The sequence below is a fragment of the Prunus mume genome, linkage group LG4, assembly GCF_029339155.1.
Source record: "Prunus mume cultivar Tortuosa linkage group LG4, ASM2933915v1, whole genome shotgun sequence".
NCBI lineage: Eukaryota > Viridiplantae > Streptophyta > Magnoliopsida > Rosales > Rosaceae > Prunus > Prunus mume.
This window is the reverse complement of record NC_142701.1, coordinates 25,025,260-25,041,444: the sequence shown is the minus strand read 5'-3', so window position 1 is coordinate 25,041,444 and position 16,185 is coordinate 25,025,260. Positions and strand designations below refer to the sequence as shown.

Here is a 16,185-nt window from a genome sequence, read left to right as displayed (position 1 = left end):
AATTAATTTATGAAGCTAAATGAAGAAAAGTTATCCATGAAAAAAAAATAGACTTAAACAATTCTTAAATAATTTAATAAAGTTGCGGACTTAAAATTTGAGTATGAAGGATTGAGGGAAAAAACGGTTTGAGTTAAGGTAAAATCCAAATAGTTACTTTTTAAAAGAAGGAAATTTGAGTTTAGGAATAAATTAGTTTTAGGATGCCTAACTCTTGCTTTAGTGGCGAAAGTTATTTGAAGACCAAATCAGATTGAAGTCACTTGGGTATTAAGATCGAATTGCCTGACAAAAAAAGAGGGAAGAAGATTAAATTTGCTTTAATGGTCAAGGAAATTAGCTGGACCATCACATCATGTCTTCCTTCATAGGGTTAGTTCACTCTTATCACACCGAAAGGGGACTAAAATCTAACCAACTCTAGACTATATATGGGCATCCAAAACTTAGGTTTCTTTATTTTTTTGGTGAAAACCAAAACTTAGGTTTCAATCACTAGGGCCAAATGCTTAAATTAGTGGAGAGCGGCGGGAATGGGGAGTAGTCCACAAGACAGGACACTTAAATACACACAAATACAATGATACATCACTTCACTCACATGCATTTCATTCATGAATCATTAAGCGCTATACGAAAACTGTTAAGGATCCTTACCCCAGCTAGTAAAAAGTATACTTCCCTACCCGATATCGGTATCGCATGAGGAGAGCGATAAGAAGTGGAGGCAGTAACACCGGGTAGGGAAGTTTCTCTCCCAACTTAGGCTGAAGGTGAAGCCATTCTCATCAGTCACAGTACCCTACAATCAAGAGACGATGTAAAACAATTTCATCCACACCACACCCACTTTTTTCTCTTGTAAAATTGCAATAACCTTGTTGGTACCTGTCACTTCCCAAAGACAAAGACTTGAATATAAAATGCAATCTCAGCTTCATTCAGAATCCCACAGGCCTTTCTTGACTGGTTCCTACTTCTTACGTGTGGAGCTATTATAACTTCAATATATTAATGCATTTTATATTGAGACCAAGTTTTTTTTTTTTTGGGTCAACTATTGAGACCAAGTATGGACATATAGTTTAACTGTAAATAAGACGAAATACTTTTCGAATAAAATCAACTATAACACCTCTAGCTAATGAGTAGACATTTGGTTAACTTATATTTAATTGAAATCCTTGCACAATTTATATGTATGATGAATTTACACACAAGGAGCATGTTTTTTTTTTGAGTTACGAGTGAGTTTCAAGCTCAATTCTATTTATAAGGGCGGAAAAAAAATCAAATGTATGTCTATTTTATCGAAGCTGCTCAAGCGAGCAATAAAATTTGTGTAATCCATAATTATGGTTGGATTGAATCCCTAATTAAATCGTTGAGCTAAATCCAACTATCTATAGCAGTAAGCACTTAGTAATACTTAAAAATTAAAATTGTCTCTCGAGTAAATAGTTCTCTCAATTTTATAATAAGTGAAAAAGAATATTCATGAGTCAAGTACAAAAACAAAAATAAAAAGGCGGTGTTAGCATTAGTTTCTCATGCGGTTATTTGGAATCATTGATTGATGTGTGATTCATACAGATCGATGACTCATGTTCGTCCATGCCGGTGAGTGAGACTAACCCTATTCAGAAGAGAGAGAAAAAAAAAATTACACTGGTCTTTTAAACGCTGTCCACATATTTTCATGTATCACCAGCTATGCAATAGCAAAGCATATTCCTTGAATTTGGCTTCTCTATCTCCTCTGTAACATGCACACATCGTTATTAACCTTTGGAAGCAATATAAAGAGGGGAGCTTTTTTATATTGCAATAGACTCAAAAAACTACTGGACACCCATTTGCCAACCACCCTTTCAAAACCTTGCCTTACCCTCCAATCTCTCCATAAGAGCGCCTCAGCCTCACAGCTTACAGCCTTACATTAAAAAAGCTGAACCCAAAAAGCAAGATAACAGCAAGAGATCAATTGGGTTTTCTCAGTCTTGCCTTTCTTCTGAGATGTCAGGTGTTCTTCTTTGGGTGGTTAGTCCCAAAGAGAATGCCAACTCTCTGCTGAGTCTAATGCCCAGAATTGGTAGCCCAAGGAGATCAAAACTGTGCTCTAGGCTGACTTTTTCAACTGGGGTTTCAGCTTACTCAGGTGCAGTTGCGCACCCCATAAGATCATCAGAAGAAATGGTCTATGAAGTGGTGCTCAAGCAGGCTGCTTTGGTTAGAGAACAGAGCAGGGTCAAGGAGAGAGCTTTGGACTTGGATGAACGGATTGAAACTGATGGTCTGAGCAATTGGGATTTGTTGAATCAGGCTTATGATCGATGTGGTGAGGTCTGTGCTGAATATGCCAAGACGTTTTACTTGGGTAAGAGGTGTTTCAGGCTTTCAGCTCATCTCTCTCTCTCTCTCTGGTTCTGTTTTAGTCTTTGTTTATCTGCTCTTTTTCTTGTTTCTTTAATCGGGTCCACTCATTTTCTTGGATATACTAGTGGACTCACTCAGCACTTGATTTTGTTTCCTTTTTTTATTTGCCAAGCAGTAGTATGAAGATTTGGTATCAATTTTTTGGTTCTAAAACGTTCACACGCTCTTGGGATCCAAAAACTACTTTACATTATCATTGACTAGAGGAAATTTATTTGGTTGCCGTGAAAGTGGAGAAATGAGAAGAACTTTTGGAAATTTGACAGCAGTTGAACTTGATTCCCAATAGTCATTGAATACAAACTATTCTTTACCTTCTTTTGGATAGGATCTTAATGGTTATTAGTCTCTTATATAGAAATAAGTATTATGGTAGTGTAATGAAGATTTAGATTCTAAACTATCAAAACTTTAAAGATAGGATGTGCTTCTTCAGATTCCATATTATTGCAGGAGGGAAAATTTATGCAGTTTACAACTTGATGTTGATACTTACTAATTTCCAAGGCAATGTCCTTATCAGTTTCTTTCTGTGATTTTCAGGCACGTTACTCATGACACCAGAGCGGCGACGAGCTGTTTGGGCAATTTATGGTTCGTATAATGATTCTTATTCGAAACCCATTCTATTTCTCTTGTAATTTTTGTGGTTCATTACACAATTTGTGCTTAGTATTGCTGTATAGTCAATTTAAATCTGACTTATACATGGTCTTTAAGTATCTTTGCTCCTTTACAACTGAGGGAGCAATTGAGACCTTCATGGCCCTTCTGAAGAAAACATCATTTTTCTGCACTTTAACATCAATATACTTGACTTCTTCTTTTTAAAGCTTGCAAACGAGGAAACAATGTTGTGCACAGTTTTTAAATGAAGAATTGCTTTCTTTTTCTGCAGTGTGGTGCAGAAGGACAGATGAGCTAGTGGATGGACCAAATGCTTCATACATCACACCCAAAGCTCTTGACAGATGGGAGAAAAGATTAACGGATCTTTTCAAAGGTCGTCCGTATGATATGTATGATGCTGCTCTATCTGATACAGTCTCCAAGTACCCTGTTGATATACAGGTACTAACTACCACAAGTCCAAAATCAGAGCTAAATTTTTTCTTTTATCTATTAGAATTACTCAATGATTTACCATACCAATTTTCTCTTTCTACAGCCCTTCAAAGACATGGTAGAAGGAATGAGATTAGACTTAATAAAATCAAGATACCAGAACTTTGATGAACTTTACCTCTACTGCTACTATGTTGCTGGGACCGTAGGCCTAATGAGTGTTCCGGTAATGGGGATAAGCCCAGAATCAAAGGCTTCAACAGAGACTGTTTACAATGCTGCATTGGCCCTTGGAATAGCTAATCAGCTCACTAATATACTCAGAGATGTTGGAGAAGAGTAAGCTTCTTCTTTATGTGTCTTCGTTTTGTCACATACAAAATAATTTGGTCATTCTTTTATGAGCTTGTAAATCTTACTCTTTGAATTGATTGATCATTGTAGTGCCAGGAGAGGAAGAGTGTATCTCCCACAAGATGAGCTTGCCCAAGCCGGCCTATCAGACGATGACATCTTTCAAGGAAAGGTGACTGACAAGTGGAAAATGTTCATGAAGGGCCAAATAAAGAGAGCTAGGATGTTTTTTGATGAGGCTGAGAAAGGTGTTTCAGAACTCAACTCAGCTAGTAGATGGCCAGTGTGGGCATCTTTGCTGCTGTACAGGCAGATTCTGGATGCTATTGAAGCAAATGGTTATGACAATTTTACAAAAAGGGCTTATGTAGGGAAAGCAAAGAAGTTAGTATCATTGCCTGTGGCATATGGCAGAGCGGTTATAGGACCCTCTAAATTAACTAAGCAGTTGGTGTCAAGATGAATTAGATATATACTTAGATAATATTTCGAGGTCTCAATTTCTAAACTCTTAGCCTACCATATTAGACAAAGCCAAGTTAAAGTTGGGTCTCAAGTTGAAATATGTAAATTTTGAAATCAGTTTTTATTTTGTTAATCTTTCATTACCATGATTTCATCAATACAATGGATCTTAACCTGACATTGCTCTTTGCTCACCCTTGTCTGATGCTATTCTATAAAATTCTCAAGAGAAGTGTGATATTTTAATGTGGAGTAGGTTGCTGCAAGGGGATTGTAAGTGGTTAAGAGGATTTACCCTCTTTATATGAGGTCCTAAGTTCGATTTTCCCCTTCACCATTATCGCTTATAAAAAAAAAAAAAAAAAGTGGGTTGCCGTGGGCTTTATACATACTAAGGAATTTTTGTGTTGTCCAGTCAGCCCTTGTGTAGTTATTTCATTCAGCGAAGTTCAATATAATACTTTTGACTTTAGACTTTTGAACAATCACTGGTAAAGTCATGTTCCATAAAAAAAATTTCTCTGAGAAATCTGTTTATTAAATAAAAGTTTGTGATTATTATTATTATTTTTTTTTTGGCATAGTGGATTGTCTCCGTCTTGTGTTTATATTTCAGCTAGTACATATATGAATGCATGTACACAGATGTATGCATTTTTTTTGGTTGAGAAAAGATGGTATTTCATTAAACCGAAAGGAATATTACATAGTATGAACTAACATGTTAATGAAAAAAAACAAAATCCTGGAGTAGGAAAGTCAAACAACAAACAACTTATACGAAACAAACCAACGTAATCACAAAACCCTTAAACAACATCCCATGATCTAGAAGTCCTCCTATGATCTAGAAAAAACATCATAGTTCTTTGTACAGAGTCAGAAACGTACTATGGGTATCAGAATATATCCAGCCAATCACCTAACCGCAAGACTGTTGAAACACATCCCATCACTACGCATATACTGTCAAAGAAAGCCTCCTATGATCTAAAGAAAGCATCATAGTTCTTCGTACATAGTCAAAAATGTATTGTGAGCATCATAATAGATCCAGTCAAAACACCAACCGCTACCTCCAATTTTCTTGATCCAGAACCCCAACTGACAAGTAAGGGAGACCAAGATTGGCCTTTTAGCCTGAAGAAAATTCCAAAAAAAGATCTTCATAGTAGGAACGTTCATCGGTTGTCAAGCCCACGAACATTCCATAGGAGAATTATTAGGGAGATCTTGGAGACCCCTCGAGGCTGGTCTCTTCGCCTTGTCAACAAAATCCTCGATACAAAAACTATGCTTAGCAGAAAAATCCATGCCACTAACAATCAGATGCCCAACATCAGTTTTCGCATGCTTCTGATTCTTGTTTGGTGCCGCATACTTGTCATCCCCTTGAGTAGAAGAGGCGGTGGCCATCTCCATAGCGTTAAGATGGAGACCCCTTACCAGTGATTGGCTCCTTAGGAACCCAGAAAGGAAGCCAACGCCACTCCATGGAGAACAAAATAGCAAAAAAAATGTCATACCCAATTCACCAAGAACCCAAAGAGACAATAAAAGAAGACTGGGAGAGACGACGTAGAGAATGAGTAAAGAAAACCGGGGAAGCCCTAACCCTAGCCGTCAAGGCTCTCCTCGGGTGAACTAGAGAGCGACCCGATGTATGTGCATACATACAAATATGCGTATGTGCTGCAGCACACATCGCTCATAATTTTCTATTTCACATTGACAAACATAAGATGCATAATTAATGTTCTAGAAATATGTTTTAGGCAAATATTTTTATTTTCCTATTTCAATTAAAATTTGGAGTTTGGTTTAGGAAGTAAGTTTGTTTTCCTATTTTAGTTAGGGTTTGGAGTTTGGTTTGTTTTCCCTAAGTATAAAAGCTATCTTATAGCTAATTGTAATAGAGTTTTTGACGTTGAATATTAAACTTAGAAAATTCTCTCTATTTTCCTATCAACTTGGTATTCCTCTAGAAACAACAAGGTATAGAACCCCTTTGTTCTTAGTTATTCTCATCTAGAGAATCAACAAGAATTGACGGTTTATTGTTTTCTTTTGTAATCTTCATCATTCTTGCTATCACGTGCTGATTCAAGATAAGACTTTGACAAATCAATCTAAAAACATTTTAACTAATGAAAGATGTGAATTGATTAAGGGCTCATTTGAGAGTGATTCTGGATAAGCCAAAATCACCTTTAGAGGTGCTTCTCCATATAATCAATTTTATTGATTTTAAGTGCTGAGAGAAGGTGAGTTAATGAGTCGAAATGGTGTATTCAATTGAGATTTTGAAAGATAATATTATTAATTTTTGTAAACTAGATCCAACCCCAAAACTCATCACAAACTCTATAAATAGCCATCCATTTGTTAAATAATCTACCAAATTCAATATTATCTTTTTTCCATTTGTTAATTTTGTTCATTCTTTTTCTATTATTGTTGAAGATGACCCCAAAATCCCAAAGAGGTGTGAATTGGAGATCAGAAGAAGATGAGGCATTATGTAAAGGATGGGTTTATGTATATGAAGATGGGTGATTGGCATCAACCAAGTAATCGATACATTTTGGGTTCGTGTGTACCAAATTTTTTTGGAGAATGATCTGGGCATGGCATGGTTGGACCAGAGTGTCGAACTCCATAGGCCATTGCTTATCGATTCAAAATCATCAACCAACAATGCTCTCTTTGGAAGACATGTATGACTAAGGCCAATGCAAGGCAAGCAAATGGCTATAATCTTGATGATGTGGTGAGTACCCATTTTATTCAGGGAGTAAATTTATAATTATAATTATTTTCAATTATTAGCTTTTTTTTCTTCTTTTAACTCGTTCGTAGGACATGCATGCAAAAAAACTTTTCTTGAATGATAATAAGCCTCATGGAAGGCCTTTCAAATTGTACCACGCTTGGAAAATCTTAAAAGATTGCCCAAATTAGAACTACCTATTAGAATCTCCCACACCAATAGTCAGAGATTCTTCCATTAGTGACAATACAGTCAATTTGGAGGAAGATGAAGATGATGTGCAACAACCCACTCTAAGGCCTCTCGGATGAGATAAACAGAAGGTCGCCAAAAAAAAAAAGGAAATGAATTCAAAGTTCCATAAACATGAGTTCAAACTAGATGTTTGAGTTGATTCAACAAGGAAATGATTTAAAGGAGGATATGAGGCAAAAGCTAGAGCTCCTACAAGAGCAAAACAAACTTACCGAATCTCAACATGTCTATCAAGTCCAACAAGATAAGGAGGCCAATGAACAAAGGATAATGTTCATGGACCTATGCAAATTAACTCCAAGAAAGAAGAAATATTGGAGGAATAAGAAAGATGAAATTATGGAGACCTAGATGAATACAAGTTCCGCCTACATTCCATAAAACAACTCTAGAGACTGTTATCCAAGCCCTCCACATGGTGGTTATTAGTTTATCTTCATTTGTAATTGTCATTTATCTTTATTTGTAATTTTTGTTTATTTTTATTTGTAATTGTTGTTTATCTTAATATGATTAGTCTTTTTTAAATTTCAAGGATAAATCACATTTTTAAATGAAATTATAAAATATTTTGGATTTTTTTAGGTTAAAATGTTCAGAAGATTAAATCACGAATGTTGAAACAAAAATAATGTCAAGAAAAAGTAACGACAAAAAAAAAAAAAAAAAAAGAGGTTAACCATTCTTAACCAATTTAATAAGTTTGGGGACTCAAATTATGAGTTTGCATGGTTGGAGGAAAAAACATCTTGAGTCCGGTGGTACATGAATAGTTGTATTTTAGAAGATAAAAATTTGAGTTGAGCTCAAACATAGTTGGAGATGGCTTAATAAACGATAAATAATTCCTACTTTTAAAAAGTAAGGCCCCAAAAACTTAATAGGCCCAAGGCGCAAGGCCCGATAACATTACCGAAGATCTTCTATACATCCACTGGCGGACCTAAATTTTTTTTAGCGGAGGTGCAATATTGACTAAGTATGAAAAATGGTTTTTCGGAATAATCATTTTCTCAAGATAATTTTTGGCGGCTTTTATTCCTTACACATCAAATAAGAAAACTTGATTTTATGGGATTTTAGTATGAAGTATATATTGACTTAATGAGCCATCATTTTTAGCCTAAATCATATTTTGCACTAAAACCGAATTTTCATATTTTGATTTGGTGGGAATTTGATTTTCTAGTATTTTTATTTGAATCCAAATGGGGGGTACTTCCTTATTTACATTGTAAACTTAAGTAAATGGAGTAATATAAAAATAAATAAAAGTAAGTACTTTACTTAAATGTTGAAAATGGTTGAAAATGGAAATAAGGTAATCTGTACAGCACTTGAGCAAAGGGGCAATTTGAAGCACCTACAATGATTTTTCGGACGAGGGGAGGTGCAGCTGGACCTCCTTGCGCCTTACTAGATCCGCCAGTGTATACATCGAAGTCTTATTTTTGTTCAACCATACCCAAAAGTCAAGTAAAATTCTCTGCATTGCAGTCGATGTTAATGGGAAGGATTACAAGGAAGAAGTTGAAGGATGGCAATTAATCGGTTGAAAAGAGGACCAAATTGTAGTGTGAATAGAAACTAGCTAGGTAGACAGGAGAGAACAATAACTTTTGAAGATTCCATTTGACTGAAAAAAAAAGAAAAAAGAAGCAGAGCTGGATATGAAAAACTGTAGCTAAGATAAAACCTAGAGTGATGTCTGCATCATCATCGTCATTTAGAATATTACTGAAGATTATCTTCGTCGCTTCCAAAAATGAATTCAAAATCCATAATCAACTGATAGGACCTCATTGGGACTCGAATCATGGCCTCATAATGTACTACGGATAGATGTGAATGCAGCGGAATGACTTTAGCTTCAATCAACTACCATGCATGCAAACTTTCAACAAATTCTATTCTAGGGTTTAATTCTTCCATATATATTTCTTGCACATTGAATTCTTAGGGTTTGTAGTGTGGAACACGGCAGCACAAAGATGGAGTACATATGGGTCCAAAAGTAGGCACCGTCTTTTATTGACATGATAGGTATATAAATTATTGATCGGAGAAAGAAGAGATGGCCTTTGCTTTCTTTTAAATTCACACCTTGACTTACTTGCCTTTGCTTTGCCATCTTGCGGCTCGTCGTCCAAAAATCATAAACTTTAAACAACTATGCATGTCCTAGGTTTTTTGCACATGGGTTTGGAGAGTAGGTATTTCAATTATATGAAGGAATTTTGTGTCCTTATCATTGCGCTCAAATTCCTTGAGGTGCATGAAGAATTGTTCTGCAAAATTCCTTGAGGAAGTTAACAACTCCTAGAAACTTTGACATGTAAGTTCAGTCCTTGAGGTACAAAATACTATTTCTAAAGGAACAATGATGATCGGTAATCATCCACGCACGTGTAAACGACTATTCTTAATATTATTAGCAAAATTACTTCGATTGATGTTTCCAATGCTGAAATTTCACTAGAGAAAATAAAAATTAATTTCGCACTTTAATGATTTTGTGTCAAGCTTAAAGCTGTCTACCTAGCTACCTAAATAATTGTACTATTACATCACTATTTTTGACTTTCTAGCCGTTTCAATCAGTTCCCTAGATCTGCAGCGCTCTCCCAAGGCATTTAATTTCCATCTTTGACCTGTTCCGTAAACAATTCCATTTTGGCATGATCATCTATTTCACTCAAACATTCATTTTCATATAGGCTCATATATATATATATATATAATTAATGAATTTAATTTGCTTAATTTCACAAGGAAAAGGTCCAAGGCACTACCATTCCCCAACATTTTCTAAAAGTGGAGCCTTGTTTTACCCATATATATATAAATTTGCAATAGTTAGTAGAATATTTTAATCAGACAAAAACATTCCATCTGAGAAAAATAAAAAAAGGTGACCAAGACAATACATTATGGTAGATGAAAAGTATGTACATATTCTCATCAAAAGTCTATGGTCTTAGACTGATCAGCATCATATGGTTGCGGCTGCATTCATACTCTCATTCAAGGTAGCTATATATATATATACATATATACATCATTCATCATCTTGCTTGTGAAGAGCTCCTCAAATATCTTTCGCAAATGAACGAAGAAATGAAAAGTTATCAGAAAATTGGAGTGAGGAACTACCAGAAATCTGATCACCCACGCCTGCGGTGGACACCTCAACTCCATGAACTGTTTGTTGAAGCTGTTGAAAGTCTTGGTGGAAAACACAGTAAGTCTAATAATTGGTTGCTGCAGTTAGCATATATATATATATATATATGTATGTGTGAGAATTAGGTCACTATAACTATTTATATACAAACCAAAACAAAGCTAGCTGTGTCTTGAAATCATAGTAGTAAAGAAATAGATGTCTTGATTTTTGCAGAAGCAACACCCAAGCGCATTCTGCAGACGATGAGTGTGAAGGGACTGAAAATTTCTCATGTCAAAAGCCATCTGCAGGTATTTATATTCAATATATGTTCTTCATATATAAAATCGAAGCCGTACAAAACACTACTTAAGCATCCTTGTTAACTAAACAGATCCAATAAACCAACAGAGAAATGGTTAGGATCGATGCCGAATTACGAAACAGAATCAGATACAGAATACTTTAGAGTTTTGACCTAATTTAGTGTAAGTTAGGGTGTGCATATTATTAGCATATATTCAATTTCATCCCTCAATCTTTTATTTTTCATTCTCTAATCATAGCCTATGATTTCCTTTCTGGTTTTCTTTTTGTTTGTACTTTAGAACTTTGTCTTGTTCCCACGAAACAGATAGACATCAATATGATCAGATCAAATTGGCTTATAAGGCCGTTGCCATTATTGAAAAGTAATATGTGTACATTATTTTAAAAGAGTAGCTGGTGCTAATTCATTCCAATTATGATCAGCTGGTGCTAATTTATTAAAGCAGTCCTTTATGATGACTTTTGGGATAGTTCCACTTTTGTTGTAGTAAATTTGTTTCCTAAACTGGTGGCTTAGCCCCTAACCTGATCCTCATGAAATTTACCTAATCTTAATTAGGCACGACGGACAGCGCAGCCTATCTCCTAGCTAACCTAATCCTCTCTTAATTATTAACCTAATGACAAAGCTGGCTGCCCTTTAAGTTTACACATCTATACATAATTTAGGGTTTTGACGACTAAAAGTATGATCGAACGGCTCATTGTGGTCTTAAAACGTATTTCTCTTCATTTCATCACTCTAATTTTGACCATGTAGATGATAATTATAAACTGCAAATGGTACATATACATACCAAAAACATGCTGTATTTAATACGTAGTGAGTCAGTCCTTCTGTGGTTTGAGTAATGAAGTAGATTTCTGGATTGAATGTTAGATGTACAGGGGCGTGAATGATAATGCATATTCTCAAGATCATAGCAGTAATGTCTTCTCCATTTTCTCACCTCAAACTCAAACTCAAAGGTAAGGCAGTAATGTCTTCTCCATATATATATATATATATATATTTATATGATCTCTCTTCTTTATTTATTTATTTGGTCTTTTATATGATCTCTCTTTTCGCAAGAAAGAAATCAAAAGATTAGAAGCATAACAAAGCACCGTGTATTCTCTAGCTTTAATTTTTCAAGGTTAATCAATGAAAACGTCTCTGTTTTGTTTTTCCTCTCTCTCTCTCTCTCTCTCTCTCTCTCTCTCTCTCTCCCCCTCTGCAGTAGACCATCAGAAAATTATTATTTAAGATATGAGCAACATGTAATGTTTTCTGAAACGGATGAGGAAACAAAAGGACGTATATTAACAAAAGAGGAAGCAGCAGCAGGCAAGCAACAAAATCAGGTACTTCAAGCACAGAAGTATCATTTGCACCAAACCAGTTTTAAGAAGGTGATCTGTCGTGGTCTGCAACTGATATGTCCTAATAATTAAACTTTTTCTTTTTGGGGGGTACAAGGTTGTGTTACAAAATTCACCTGTTGCATTCACAACTTTAAGTTCCCCCGTTATACATTTATTGCTTACAGATCAAGTAATTAATAACTCACATTTTCTTTACAGAATGCTCATACCCCAGAACTCAGCAGATTGTCTATGGATGAAGAAACTTGTCAACTATATGGATTTTGTGAGCTCTCATTATCATTTAATCCGACTGTTACTACCATGGCGCAGTTCCAAAAAGAAAGCGAGTTGTGGCCTTCTGCTGATGAACACAATACTTCTCAGTCCAGCTCAACTGGAAATTTCAGTAACATTCAGGATTTCCAAGAGGTTGGAAGCAATGATATAAACTTGGACTTAACCATTTGAACATTGTTTCTTCCACTGTAGGATTAGAATTATAAGTATAAATCCTTGTTTTCATTATTAAAAATTGGTCCACTGTACAAAAACATAATTAATATCAATCAAATACGAACATTATAGATGTTCAATTTTGGGCTCAATCTTGCACATTATGATAAAATGACTTTGACCAAATGCTTCAAGGACAAATGTATATCATGTTTCTTGAACGTCATTGTTCTGTTGCTATTGGTTTTTATTTATTTATTTACAGGGATACACAATTGTTATACAATATTTAGTGAGAGCAAGTGTTTCCCTACTTATAAAACTATACATATTTTCTAAGCTGAAACAGGAACTATATACATATATGGCTCCAGAAATAACACCGCCACTTCTTTACCAGCACATTACATGAAGGCTCCACTGTACATGACTGGTAAGGCGGTGGGAAGAACACAAGTGCTTGCCGCTTGCCGGCTCAAAATGCTGAGATAAAAAAATAAAAAAATAAAAAAAAATAATTTCAGTTCCATCCCAAGCACAGAAGTAAGATCAACAAAGAAATTGATTTGACTCAGGATCAAGAACCCAGTTAATATTACTATTGCTCAGCTGTGTTCTAAAATCACAAGAAACGGTTCCTGAACATCTACTATATCTTTAGATTCGCACTGCATCAGAAACCATGTCGTGCGCTCAGCATATTGATCTATTCCGTATACCATTTACGCTAAGACGGGGGTGTACAAGAACAAGAGAGGACATATCGTACATCCAGATAACCATAGATAGGCATAAATCTTCAGTCACTTCTTAAGGCAATGTATTTCACTGACTCTTTGCTAATGTCTTCTTCAAGCCCTTGAAAATCTTGCCAAACCACATCACATTCATGACCGCTAGGATTGGTGGCACTCCGAAAGCTAAAAATTTCCCAATGATGTGCATTTGCTTAACCTGTTAAGCAAGCACATGTAGGCTGAATATACTTGTTTCTTGCTGTGTCTCGCCAGCTAATAAAATAATCAATTTGAAAATTAAGACATAGATATTATCGATCAGGCTGGTCAGCATACCAGCTCCACAGCACCTCAGAATTTAATCAAATGAAGTTCTTGCAGGTGTGGAAGTTACCTGTTGATAGTGCAAGTACAGATGGTAGAACAGATACATGAACAGGAGTATTCTGGCAACCTGCACAGAATAATAAAAAGCATGTATAATATCAATGGTAGAAGAAAAGTTGAATCTAGAAAGATTTTGTCAAACGACTCTTCCCTTAGTAAAAGTAACGCAGAAAATAAAATTAGAGAAAAGGAAAAGATTTAAATTTGTGCAAAAATTGCGAATAGATTTGACTCACCAACCAAGCAATGAAAATTACAACCCCATTAATCAAATATGTTCTAGACCCCTTCATTCCAGTCGTGTCAAGATACCTTCACAAGACCACTATTCATCAACAATAATGAACAGAATCATAGATTTTAGAAAGGCATTTTAGTAAGAGATGAATACCATCTCAAGTTGATACCAGGGGTGGTTGTCTCAGAGATAAGAACCATGTAGGTATAAAGCTGTCCCTCCCCAGTCAACATGGCATATGCTACTGATGCTACAGAAAGAAGATGATGAACCACCTAAAAGATTAACATGATCACAGTTAATTTGACCAATATCAATGTTATTCACTTCATATACTACAACTTCCACCTAGGCTTGCGCAACACGGATAACAAAATTCAGCCCAATAACAAACAATTCAAAACAGTATGCACTTACATACTCCAGTCCACCAAGAGCAGGGTAAAACCAAAAGATCATCCCAAGGTCAGATAGAAAGTACCCAACTGAGACCTGCTAAAATGACACCAGCAAAAGGTACCGTATCATCCGTTAGCATTATGCATCACTCCTATTGTTGGCTTCTCTAATGTCTACATTACTACTCATATGATTGACTCCAATTTATATCATGACTTGAAGATGAGAATGCATTTACTTACTGATTTGCTAGTCATATCTATTTAGTTGAATATTACTTGGAAATTTACACATGCAAGAAGATCCCCTATTTAAAGCATAATCAAGCTTAAACATGAAATATAGAAACCTAGTATCATATTCAAGCTTCAACATGCAGATGTCCAGAAGTCAATAACACCTTAAAACAGAGCAGATACAAGAATTTGAAATGAGTCTGAAACAAAGGGAATGGGAAACATCATTACCCCCAAGGCAAATGTAGACAGCGGGGAGCTCTGCAACGTAACAAAAGCGTTGAGCTGTTGGTCAGAATAAAGATCTGACCAAAACACCAAGTACAATGACATAGCTGTGATAAAAAGGGCATGGACAGTTGAGATTGCCCTGTATAAACAAGTTAACAGAACACAAAACATATGGGTTTGAGTGAATGAACAAAACGGAACAAGAAAGAACAAGTAATTAAGAAGAGGCTGAAAAATCACCGATTATTCCACTCAATGCGTTGCATCTTTGAAAGGTTGGAATAGCTCTTAAAGTAAGCAGCACTTAGCAAGTGGTTGAGATCATAAACCTTTGAAAATAATAATAATAATAAAGGAATTGACGAGAAAGATACTATCTTTATACAATATATGCTTCAAAGGTATATATTAGTAAAAGGGCAAGAAAGACAGAGAGAGAGAGAGAGCCACGCCATACCAATTTGCAGGCGAACATACCCACAAGCATAGATATGTATGGGACAAAAGGGTGCGGGAGTAGGAATTGCTTAAGCAACATGTCGTAGGATTCGTAGGATTGGATTGCCATTCAGAAACACCAAAATCACAGCAACCCAAAAGCTCTAACGCTCTGAAATTGATATGGAGGACGAATTCCGAGCATCAATCAGCAAAAACGTCACCTTTACTATAAAAAGTCGATGAAAAATTGATAATTTCTGAGAGAGAATTGAAAAGGGTCGACGAGTTTTGGAGAGAAAGGTGTGTGTAGGAGAAAGTTGAAGGTAAAAATGGAGAGAGATAAGAAGAGAGGGAGGGTGGTTTTAGGCGTTTTGGTTTGTTCGAGGCTTTGGAGCAGAGCCAGAAAGAAGGGTGACAGAAAATGCGAGAAACCAGTGGCAAGTAAAAGACGGGACGACCCAATTAGGCTTCAGGCCCAAGCAAGCTGATGAATCGTTGCGCAAGGCAACGCAACTTATCATGCGAAACTTCCAGAACCCAAAGAAAAGAACAATGAACAATAAATATTCGACGTTTTTCTTTTCGTTTTTTTAATGAAAAGTTTTTCTTTTCATCCAACCAAAAATATAAAAAAAAGTTTTTCTTTTTTATATAAAAAGAAATTATTTGGGGGAAATTGATGGGCCCTTCATTGCAGTTGATGAGTCTTTTCTAAAATGGTCTACCACACTTTGCTCACGTGGATCCATCCTTATTATTTGTCCACGTGGACAATATAATAAGTTTGCTTCCATCATTGGTTTACATTAATGAATAATTATCAACTATTGATTAATGTGAGATCAATTGTTAAAGATACATTTATTCTTGTG

General features: G+C 35.6%; 3 protein-coding genes across 6 annotated transcripts; 2 read left to right on the top strand and 1 right to left on the bottom strand.

The window, feature by feature from the left end:
* The first annotated feature begins 1,832 nt into the window (after window positions 1-1,832).
* Window positions 1,833-4,498, top strand: LOC103328937 (phytoene synthase 2, chloroplastic-like). Its single transcript, XM_008231359.3, has 5 exons — window positions 1,833-2,377; window positions 2,980-3,030; window positions 3,335-3,507; window positions 3,605-3,840; window positions 3,946-4,498. The coding sequence occupies exons 1-5, from the start codon at window positions 2,017-2,019 to the stop codon at window positions 4,316-4,318; spliced, it is 1,194 nt and encodes a 397-aa protein (XP_008229581.2). The 5' UTR covers window positions 1,833-2,016; the 3' UTR covers window positions 4,319-4,498.
* Window positions 4,499-10,324: 5,826 nt separating this feature from the next.
* On the top strand, window positions 10,325-12,796 carry LOC103328941 (uncharacterized). Of its 3 annotated transcripts, none has more exons than XM_016793853.2 (5): window positions 10,325-10,586; window positions 10,746-10,822; window positions 11,722-11,810; window positions 12,068-12,236; window positions 12,408-12,796. In XM_016793853.2, exons 1-5 carry the CDS (start codon window positions 10,451-10,453, stop codon window positions 12,657-12,659), a joined length of 723 nt encoding a protein of 240 aa, XP_016649339.2. In that variant the 5' UTR covers window positions 10,325-10,450; the 3' UTR covers window positions 12,660-12,796. The 3 variants fall into 3 exon arrangements, with proteins under 3 accessions (XP_016649339.2, XP_008229586.2, XP_016649338.2); XM_008231364.3 differs by having other exon boundaries at window positions 12,065-12,188; XM_016793852.2 differs by having other exon boundaries at window positions 10,337-10,586; window positions 12,065-12,236.
* Window positions 12,797-13,209: 413 nt separating this feature from the next.
* On the bottom strand, window positions 13,210-15,867 carry LOC103328939 (uncharacterized). 2 transcript variants are annotated; one of them, XM_089051061.1, is made up of 8 exons: window positions 15,330-15,867; window positions 15,113-15,201; window positions 14,873-15,011; window positions 14,424-14,498; window positions 14,160-14,281; window positions 14,005-14,080; window positions 13,776-13,835; window positions 13,210-13,654 (listed from the first exon to the last, which is right to left on the bottom strand). In XM_089051061.1, the coding sequence occupies exons 1-8, from the start codon at window positions 15,438-15,440 to the stop codon at window positions 13,565-13,567; spliced, it is 762 nt and encodes a 253-aa protein (XP_088907187.1). In that variant the 5' UTR covers window positions 15,441-15,867; the 3' UTR covers window positions 13,210-13,564. The 2 variants fall into 2 exon arrangements, with proteins under 2 accessions (XP_088907187.1, XP_008229584.1); XM_008231362.2 differs by having other exon boundaries at window positions 13,210-13,598; window positions 15,330-15,862.
* Between the last annotated feature and the right edge of the window lie 318 nt (window positions 15,868-16,185).

Excerpts from the sequence above, each read along its gene's own strand:
- LOC103328937 (XM_008231359.3), top strand. The coding sequence starts at position 2,017 with ATGTCAGGTGTTCTTCTTTGGGTGGTTAGTCCCAAAGAGAATGCCAAC. Across the intron at positions 3,508-3,604 it reads AGTACCCTGTTGATATACAG|CCCTTCAAAGACATGGTAGA; the intron begins GTACTAACTACC and ends CTCTTTCTACAG. Across the intron at positions 3,841-3,945 it reads CTCAGAGATGTTGGAGAAGA|TGCCAGGAGAGGAAGAGTGT; the intron begins GTAAGCTTCTTC and ends TGATCATTGTAG.
- LOC103328941 (XM_016793852.2), top strand. The coding sequence starts at position 10,451 with ATGAACGAAGAAATGAAAAGTTATCAGAAAATTGGAGTGAGGAACTAC. Across the intron at positions 10,587-10,745 it reads AAGTCTTGGTGGAAAACACA|AAGCAACACCCAAGCGCATT; the intron begins GTAAGTCTAATA and ends TGATTTTTGCAG. Across the intron at positions 12,237-12,407 it reads ACCAAACCAGTTTTAAGAAG|AATGCTCATACCCCAGAACT; the intron begins GTGATCTGTCGT and ends TTTTCTTTACAG.
- LOC103328939 (XM_008231362.2), bottom strand. The coding sequence starts at position 15,440 with ATGGCAATCCAATCCTACGAATCCTACGACATGTTGCTTAAGCAATTC. Across the intron at positions 15,202-15,329 it reads GTATGTTCGCCTGCAAATTG|GTTTATGATCTCAACCACTT; the intron begins GTATGGCGTGGC and ends TTATTTTCAAAG. Across the intron at positions 14,282-14,423 it reads CTCTTGGTGGACTGGAGTAT|GTGGTTCATCATCTTCTTTC; the intron begins GTAAGTGCATAC and ends TTAATCTTTTAG.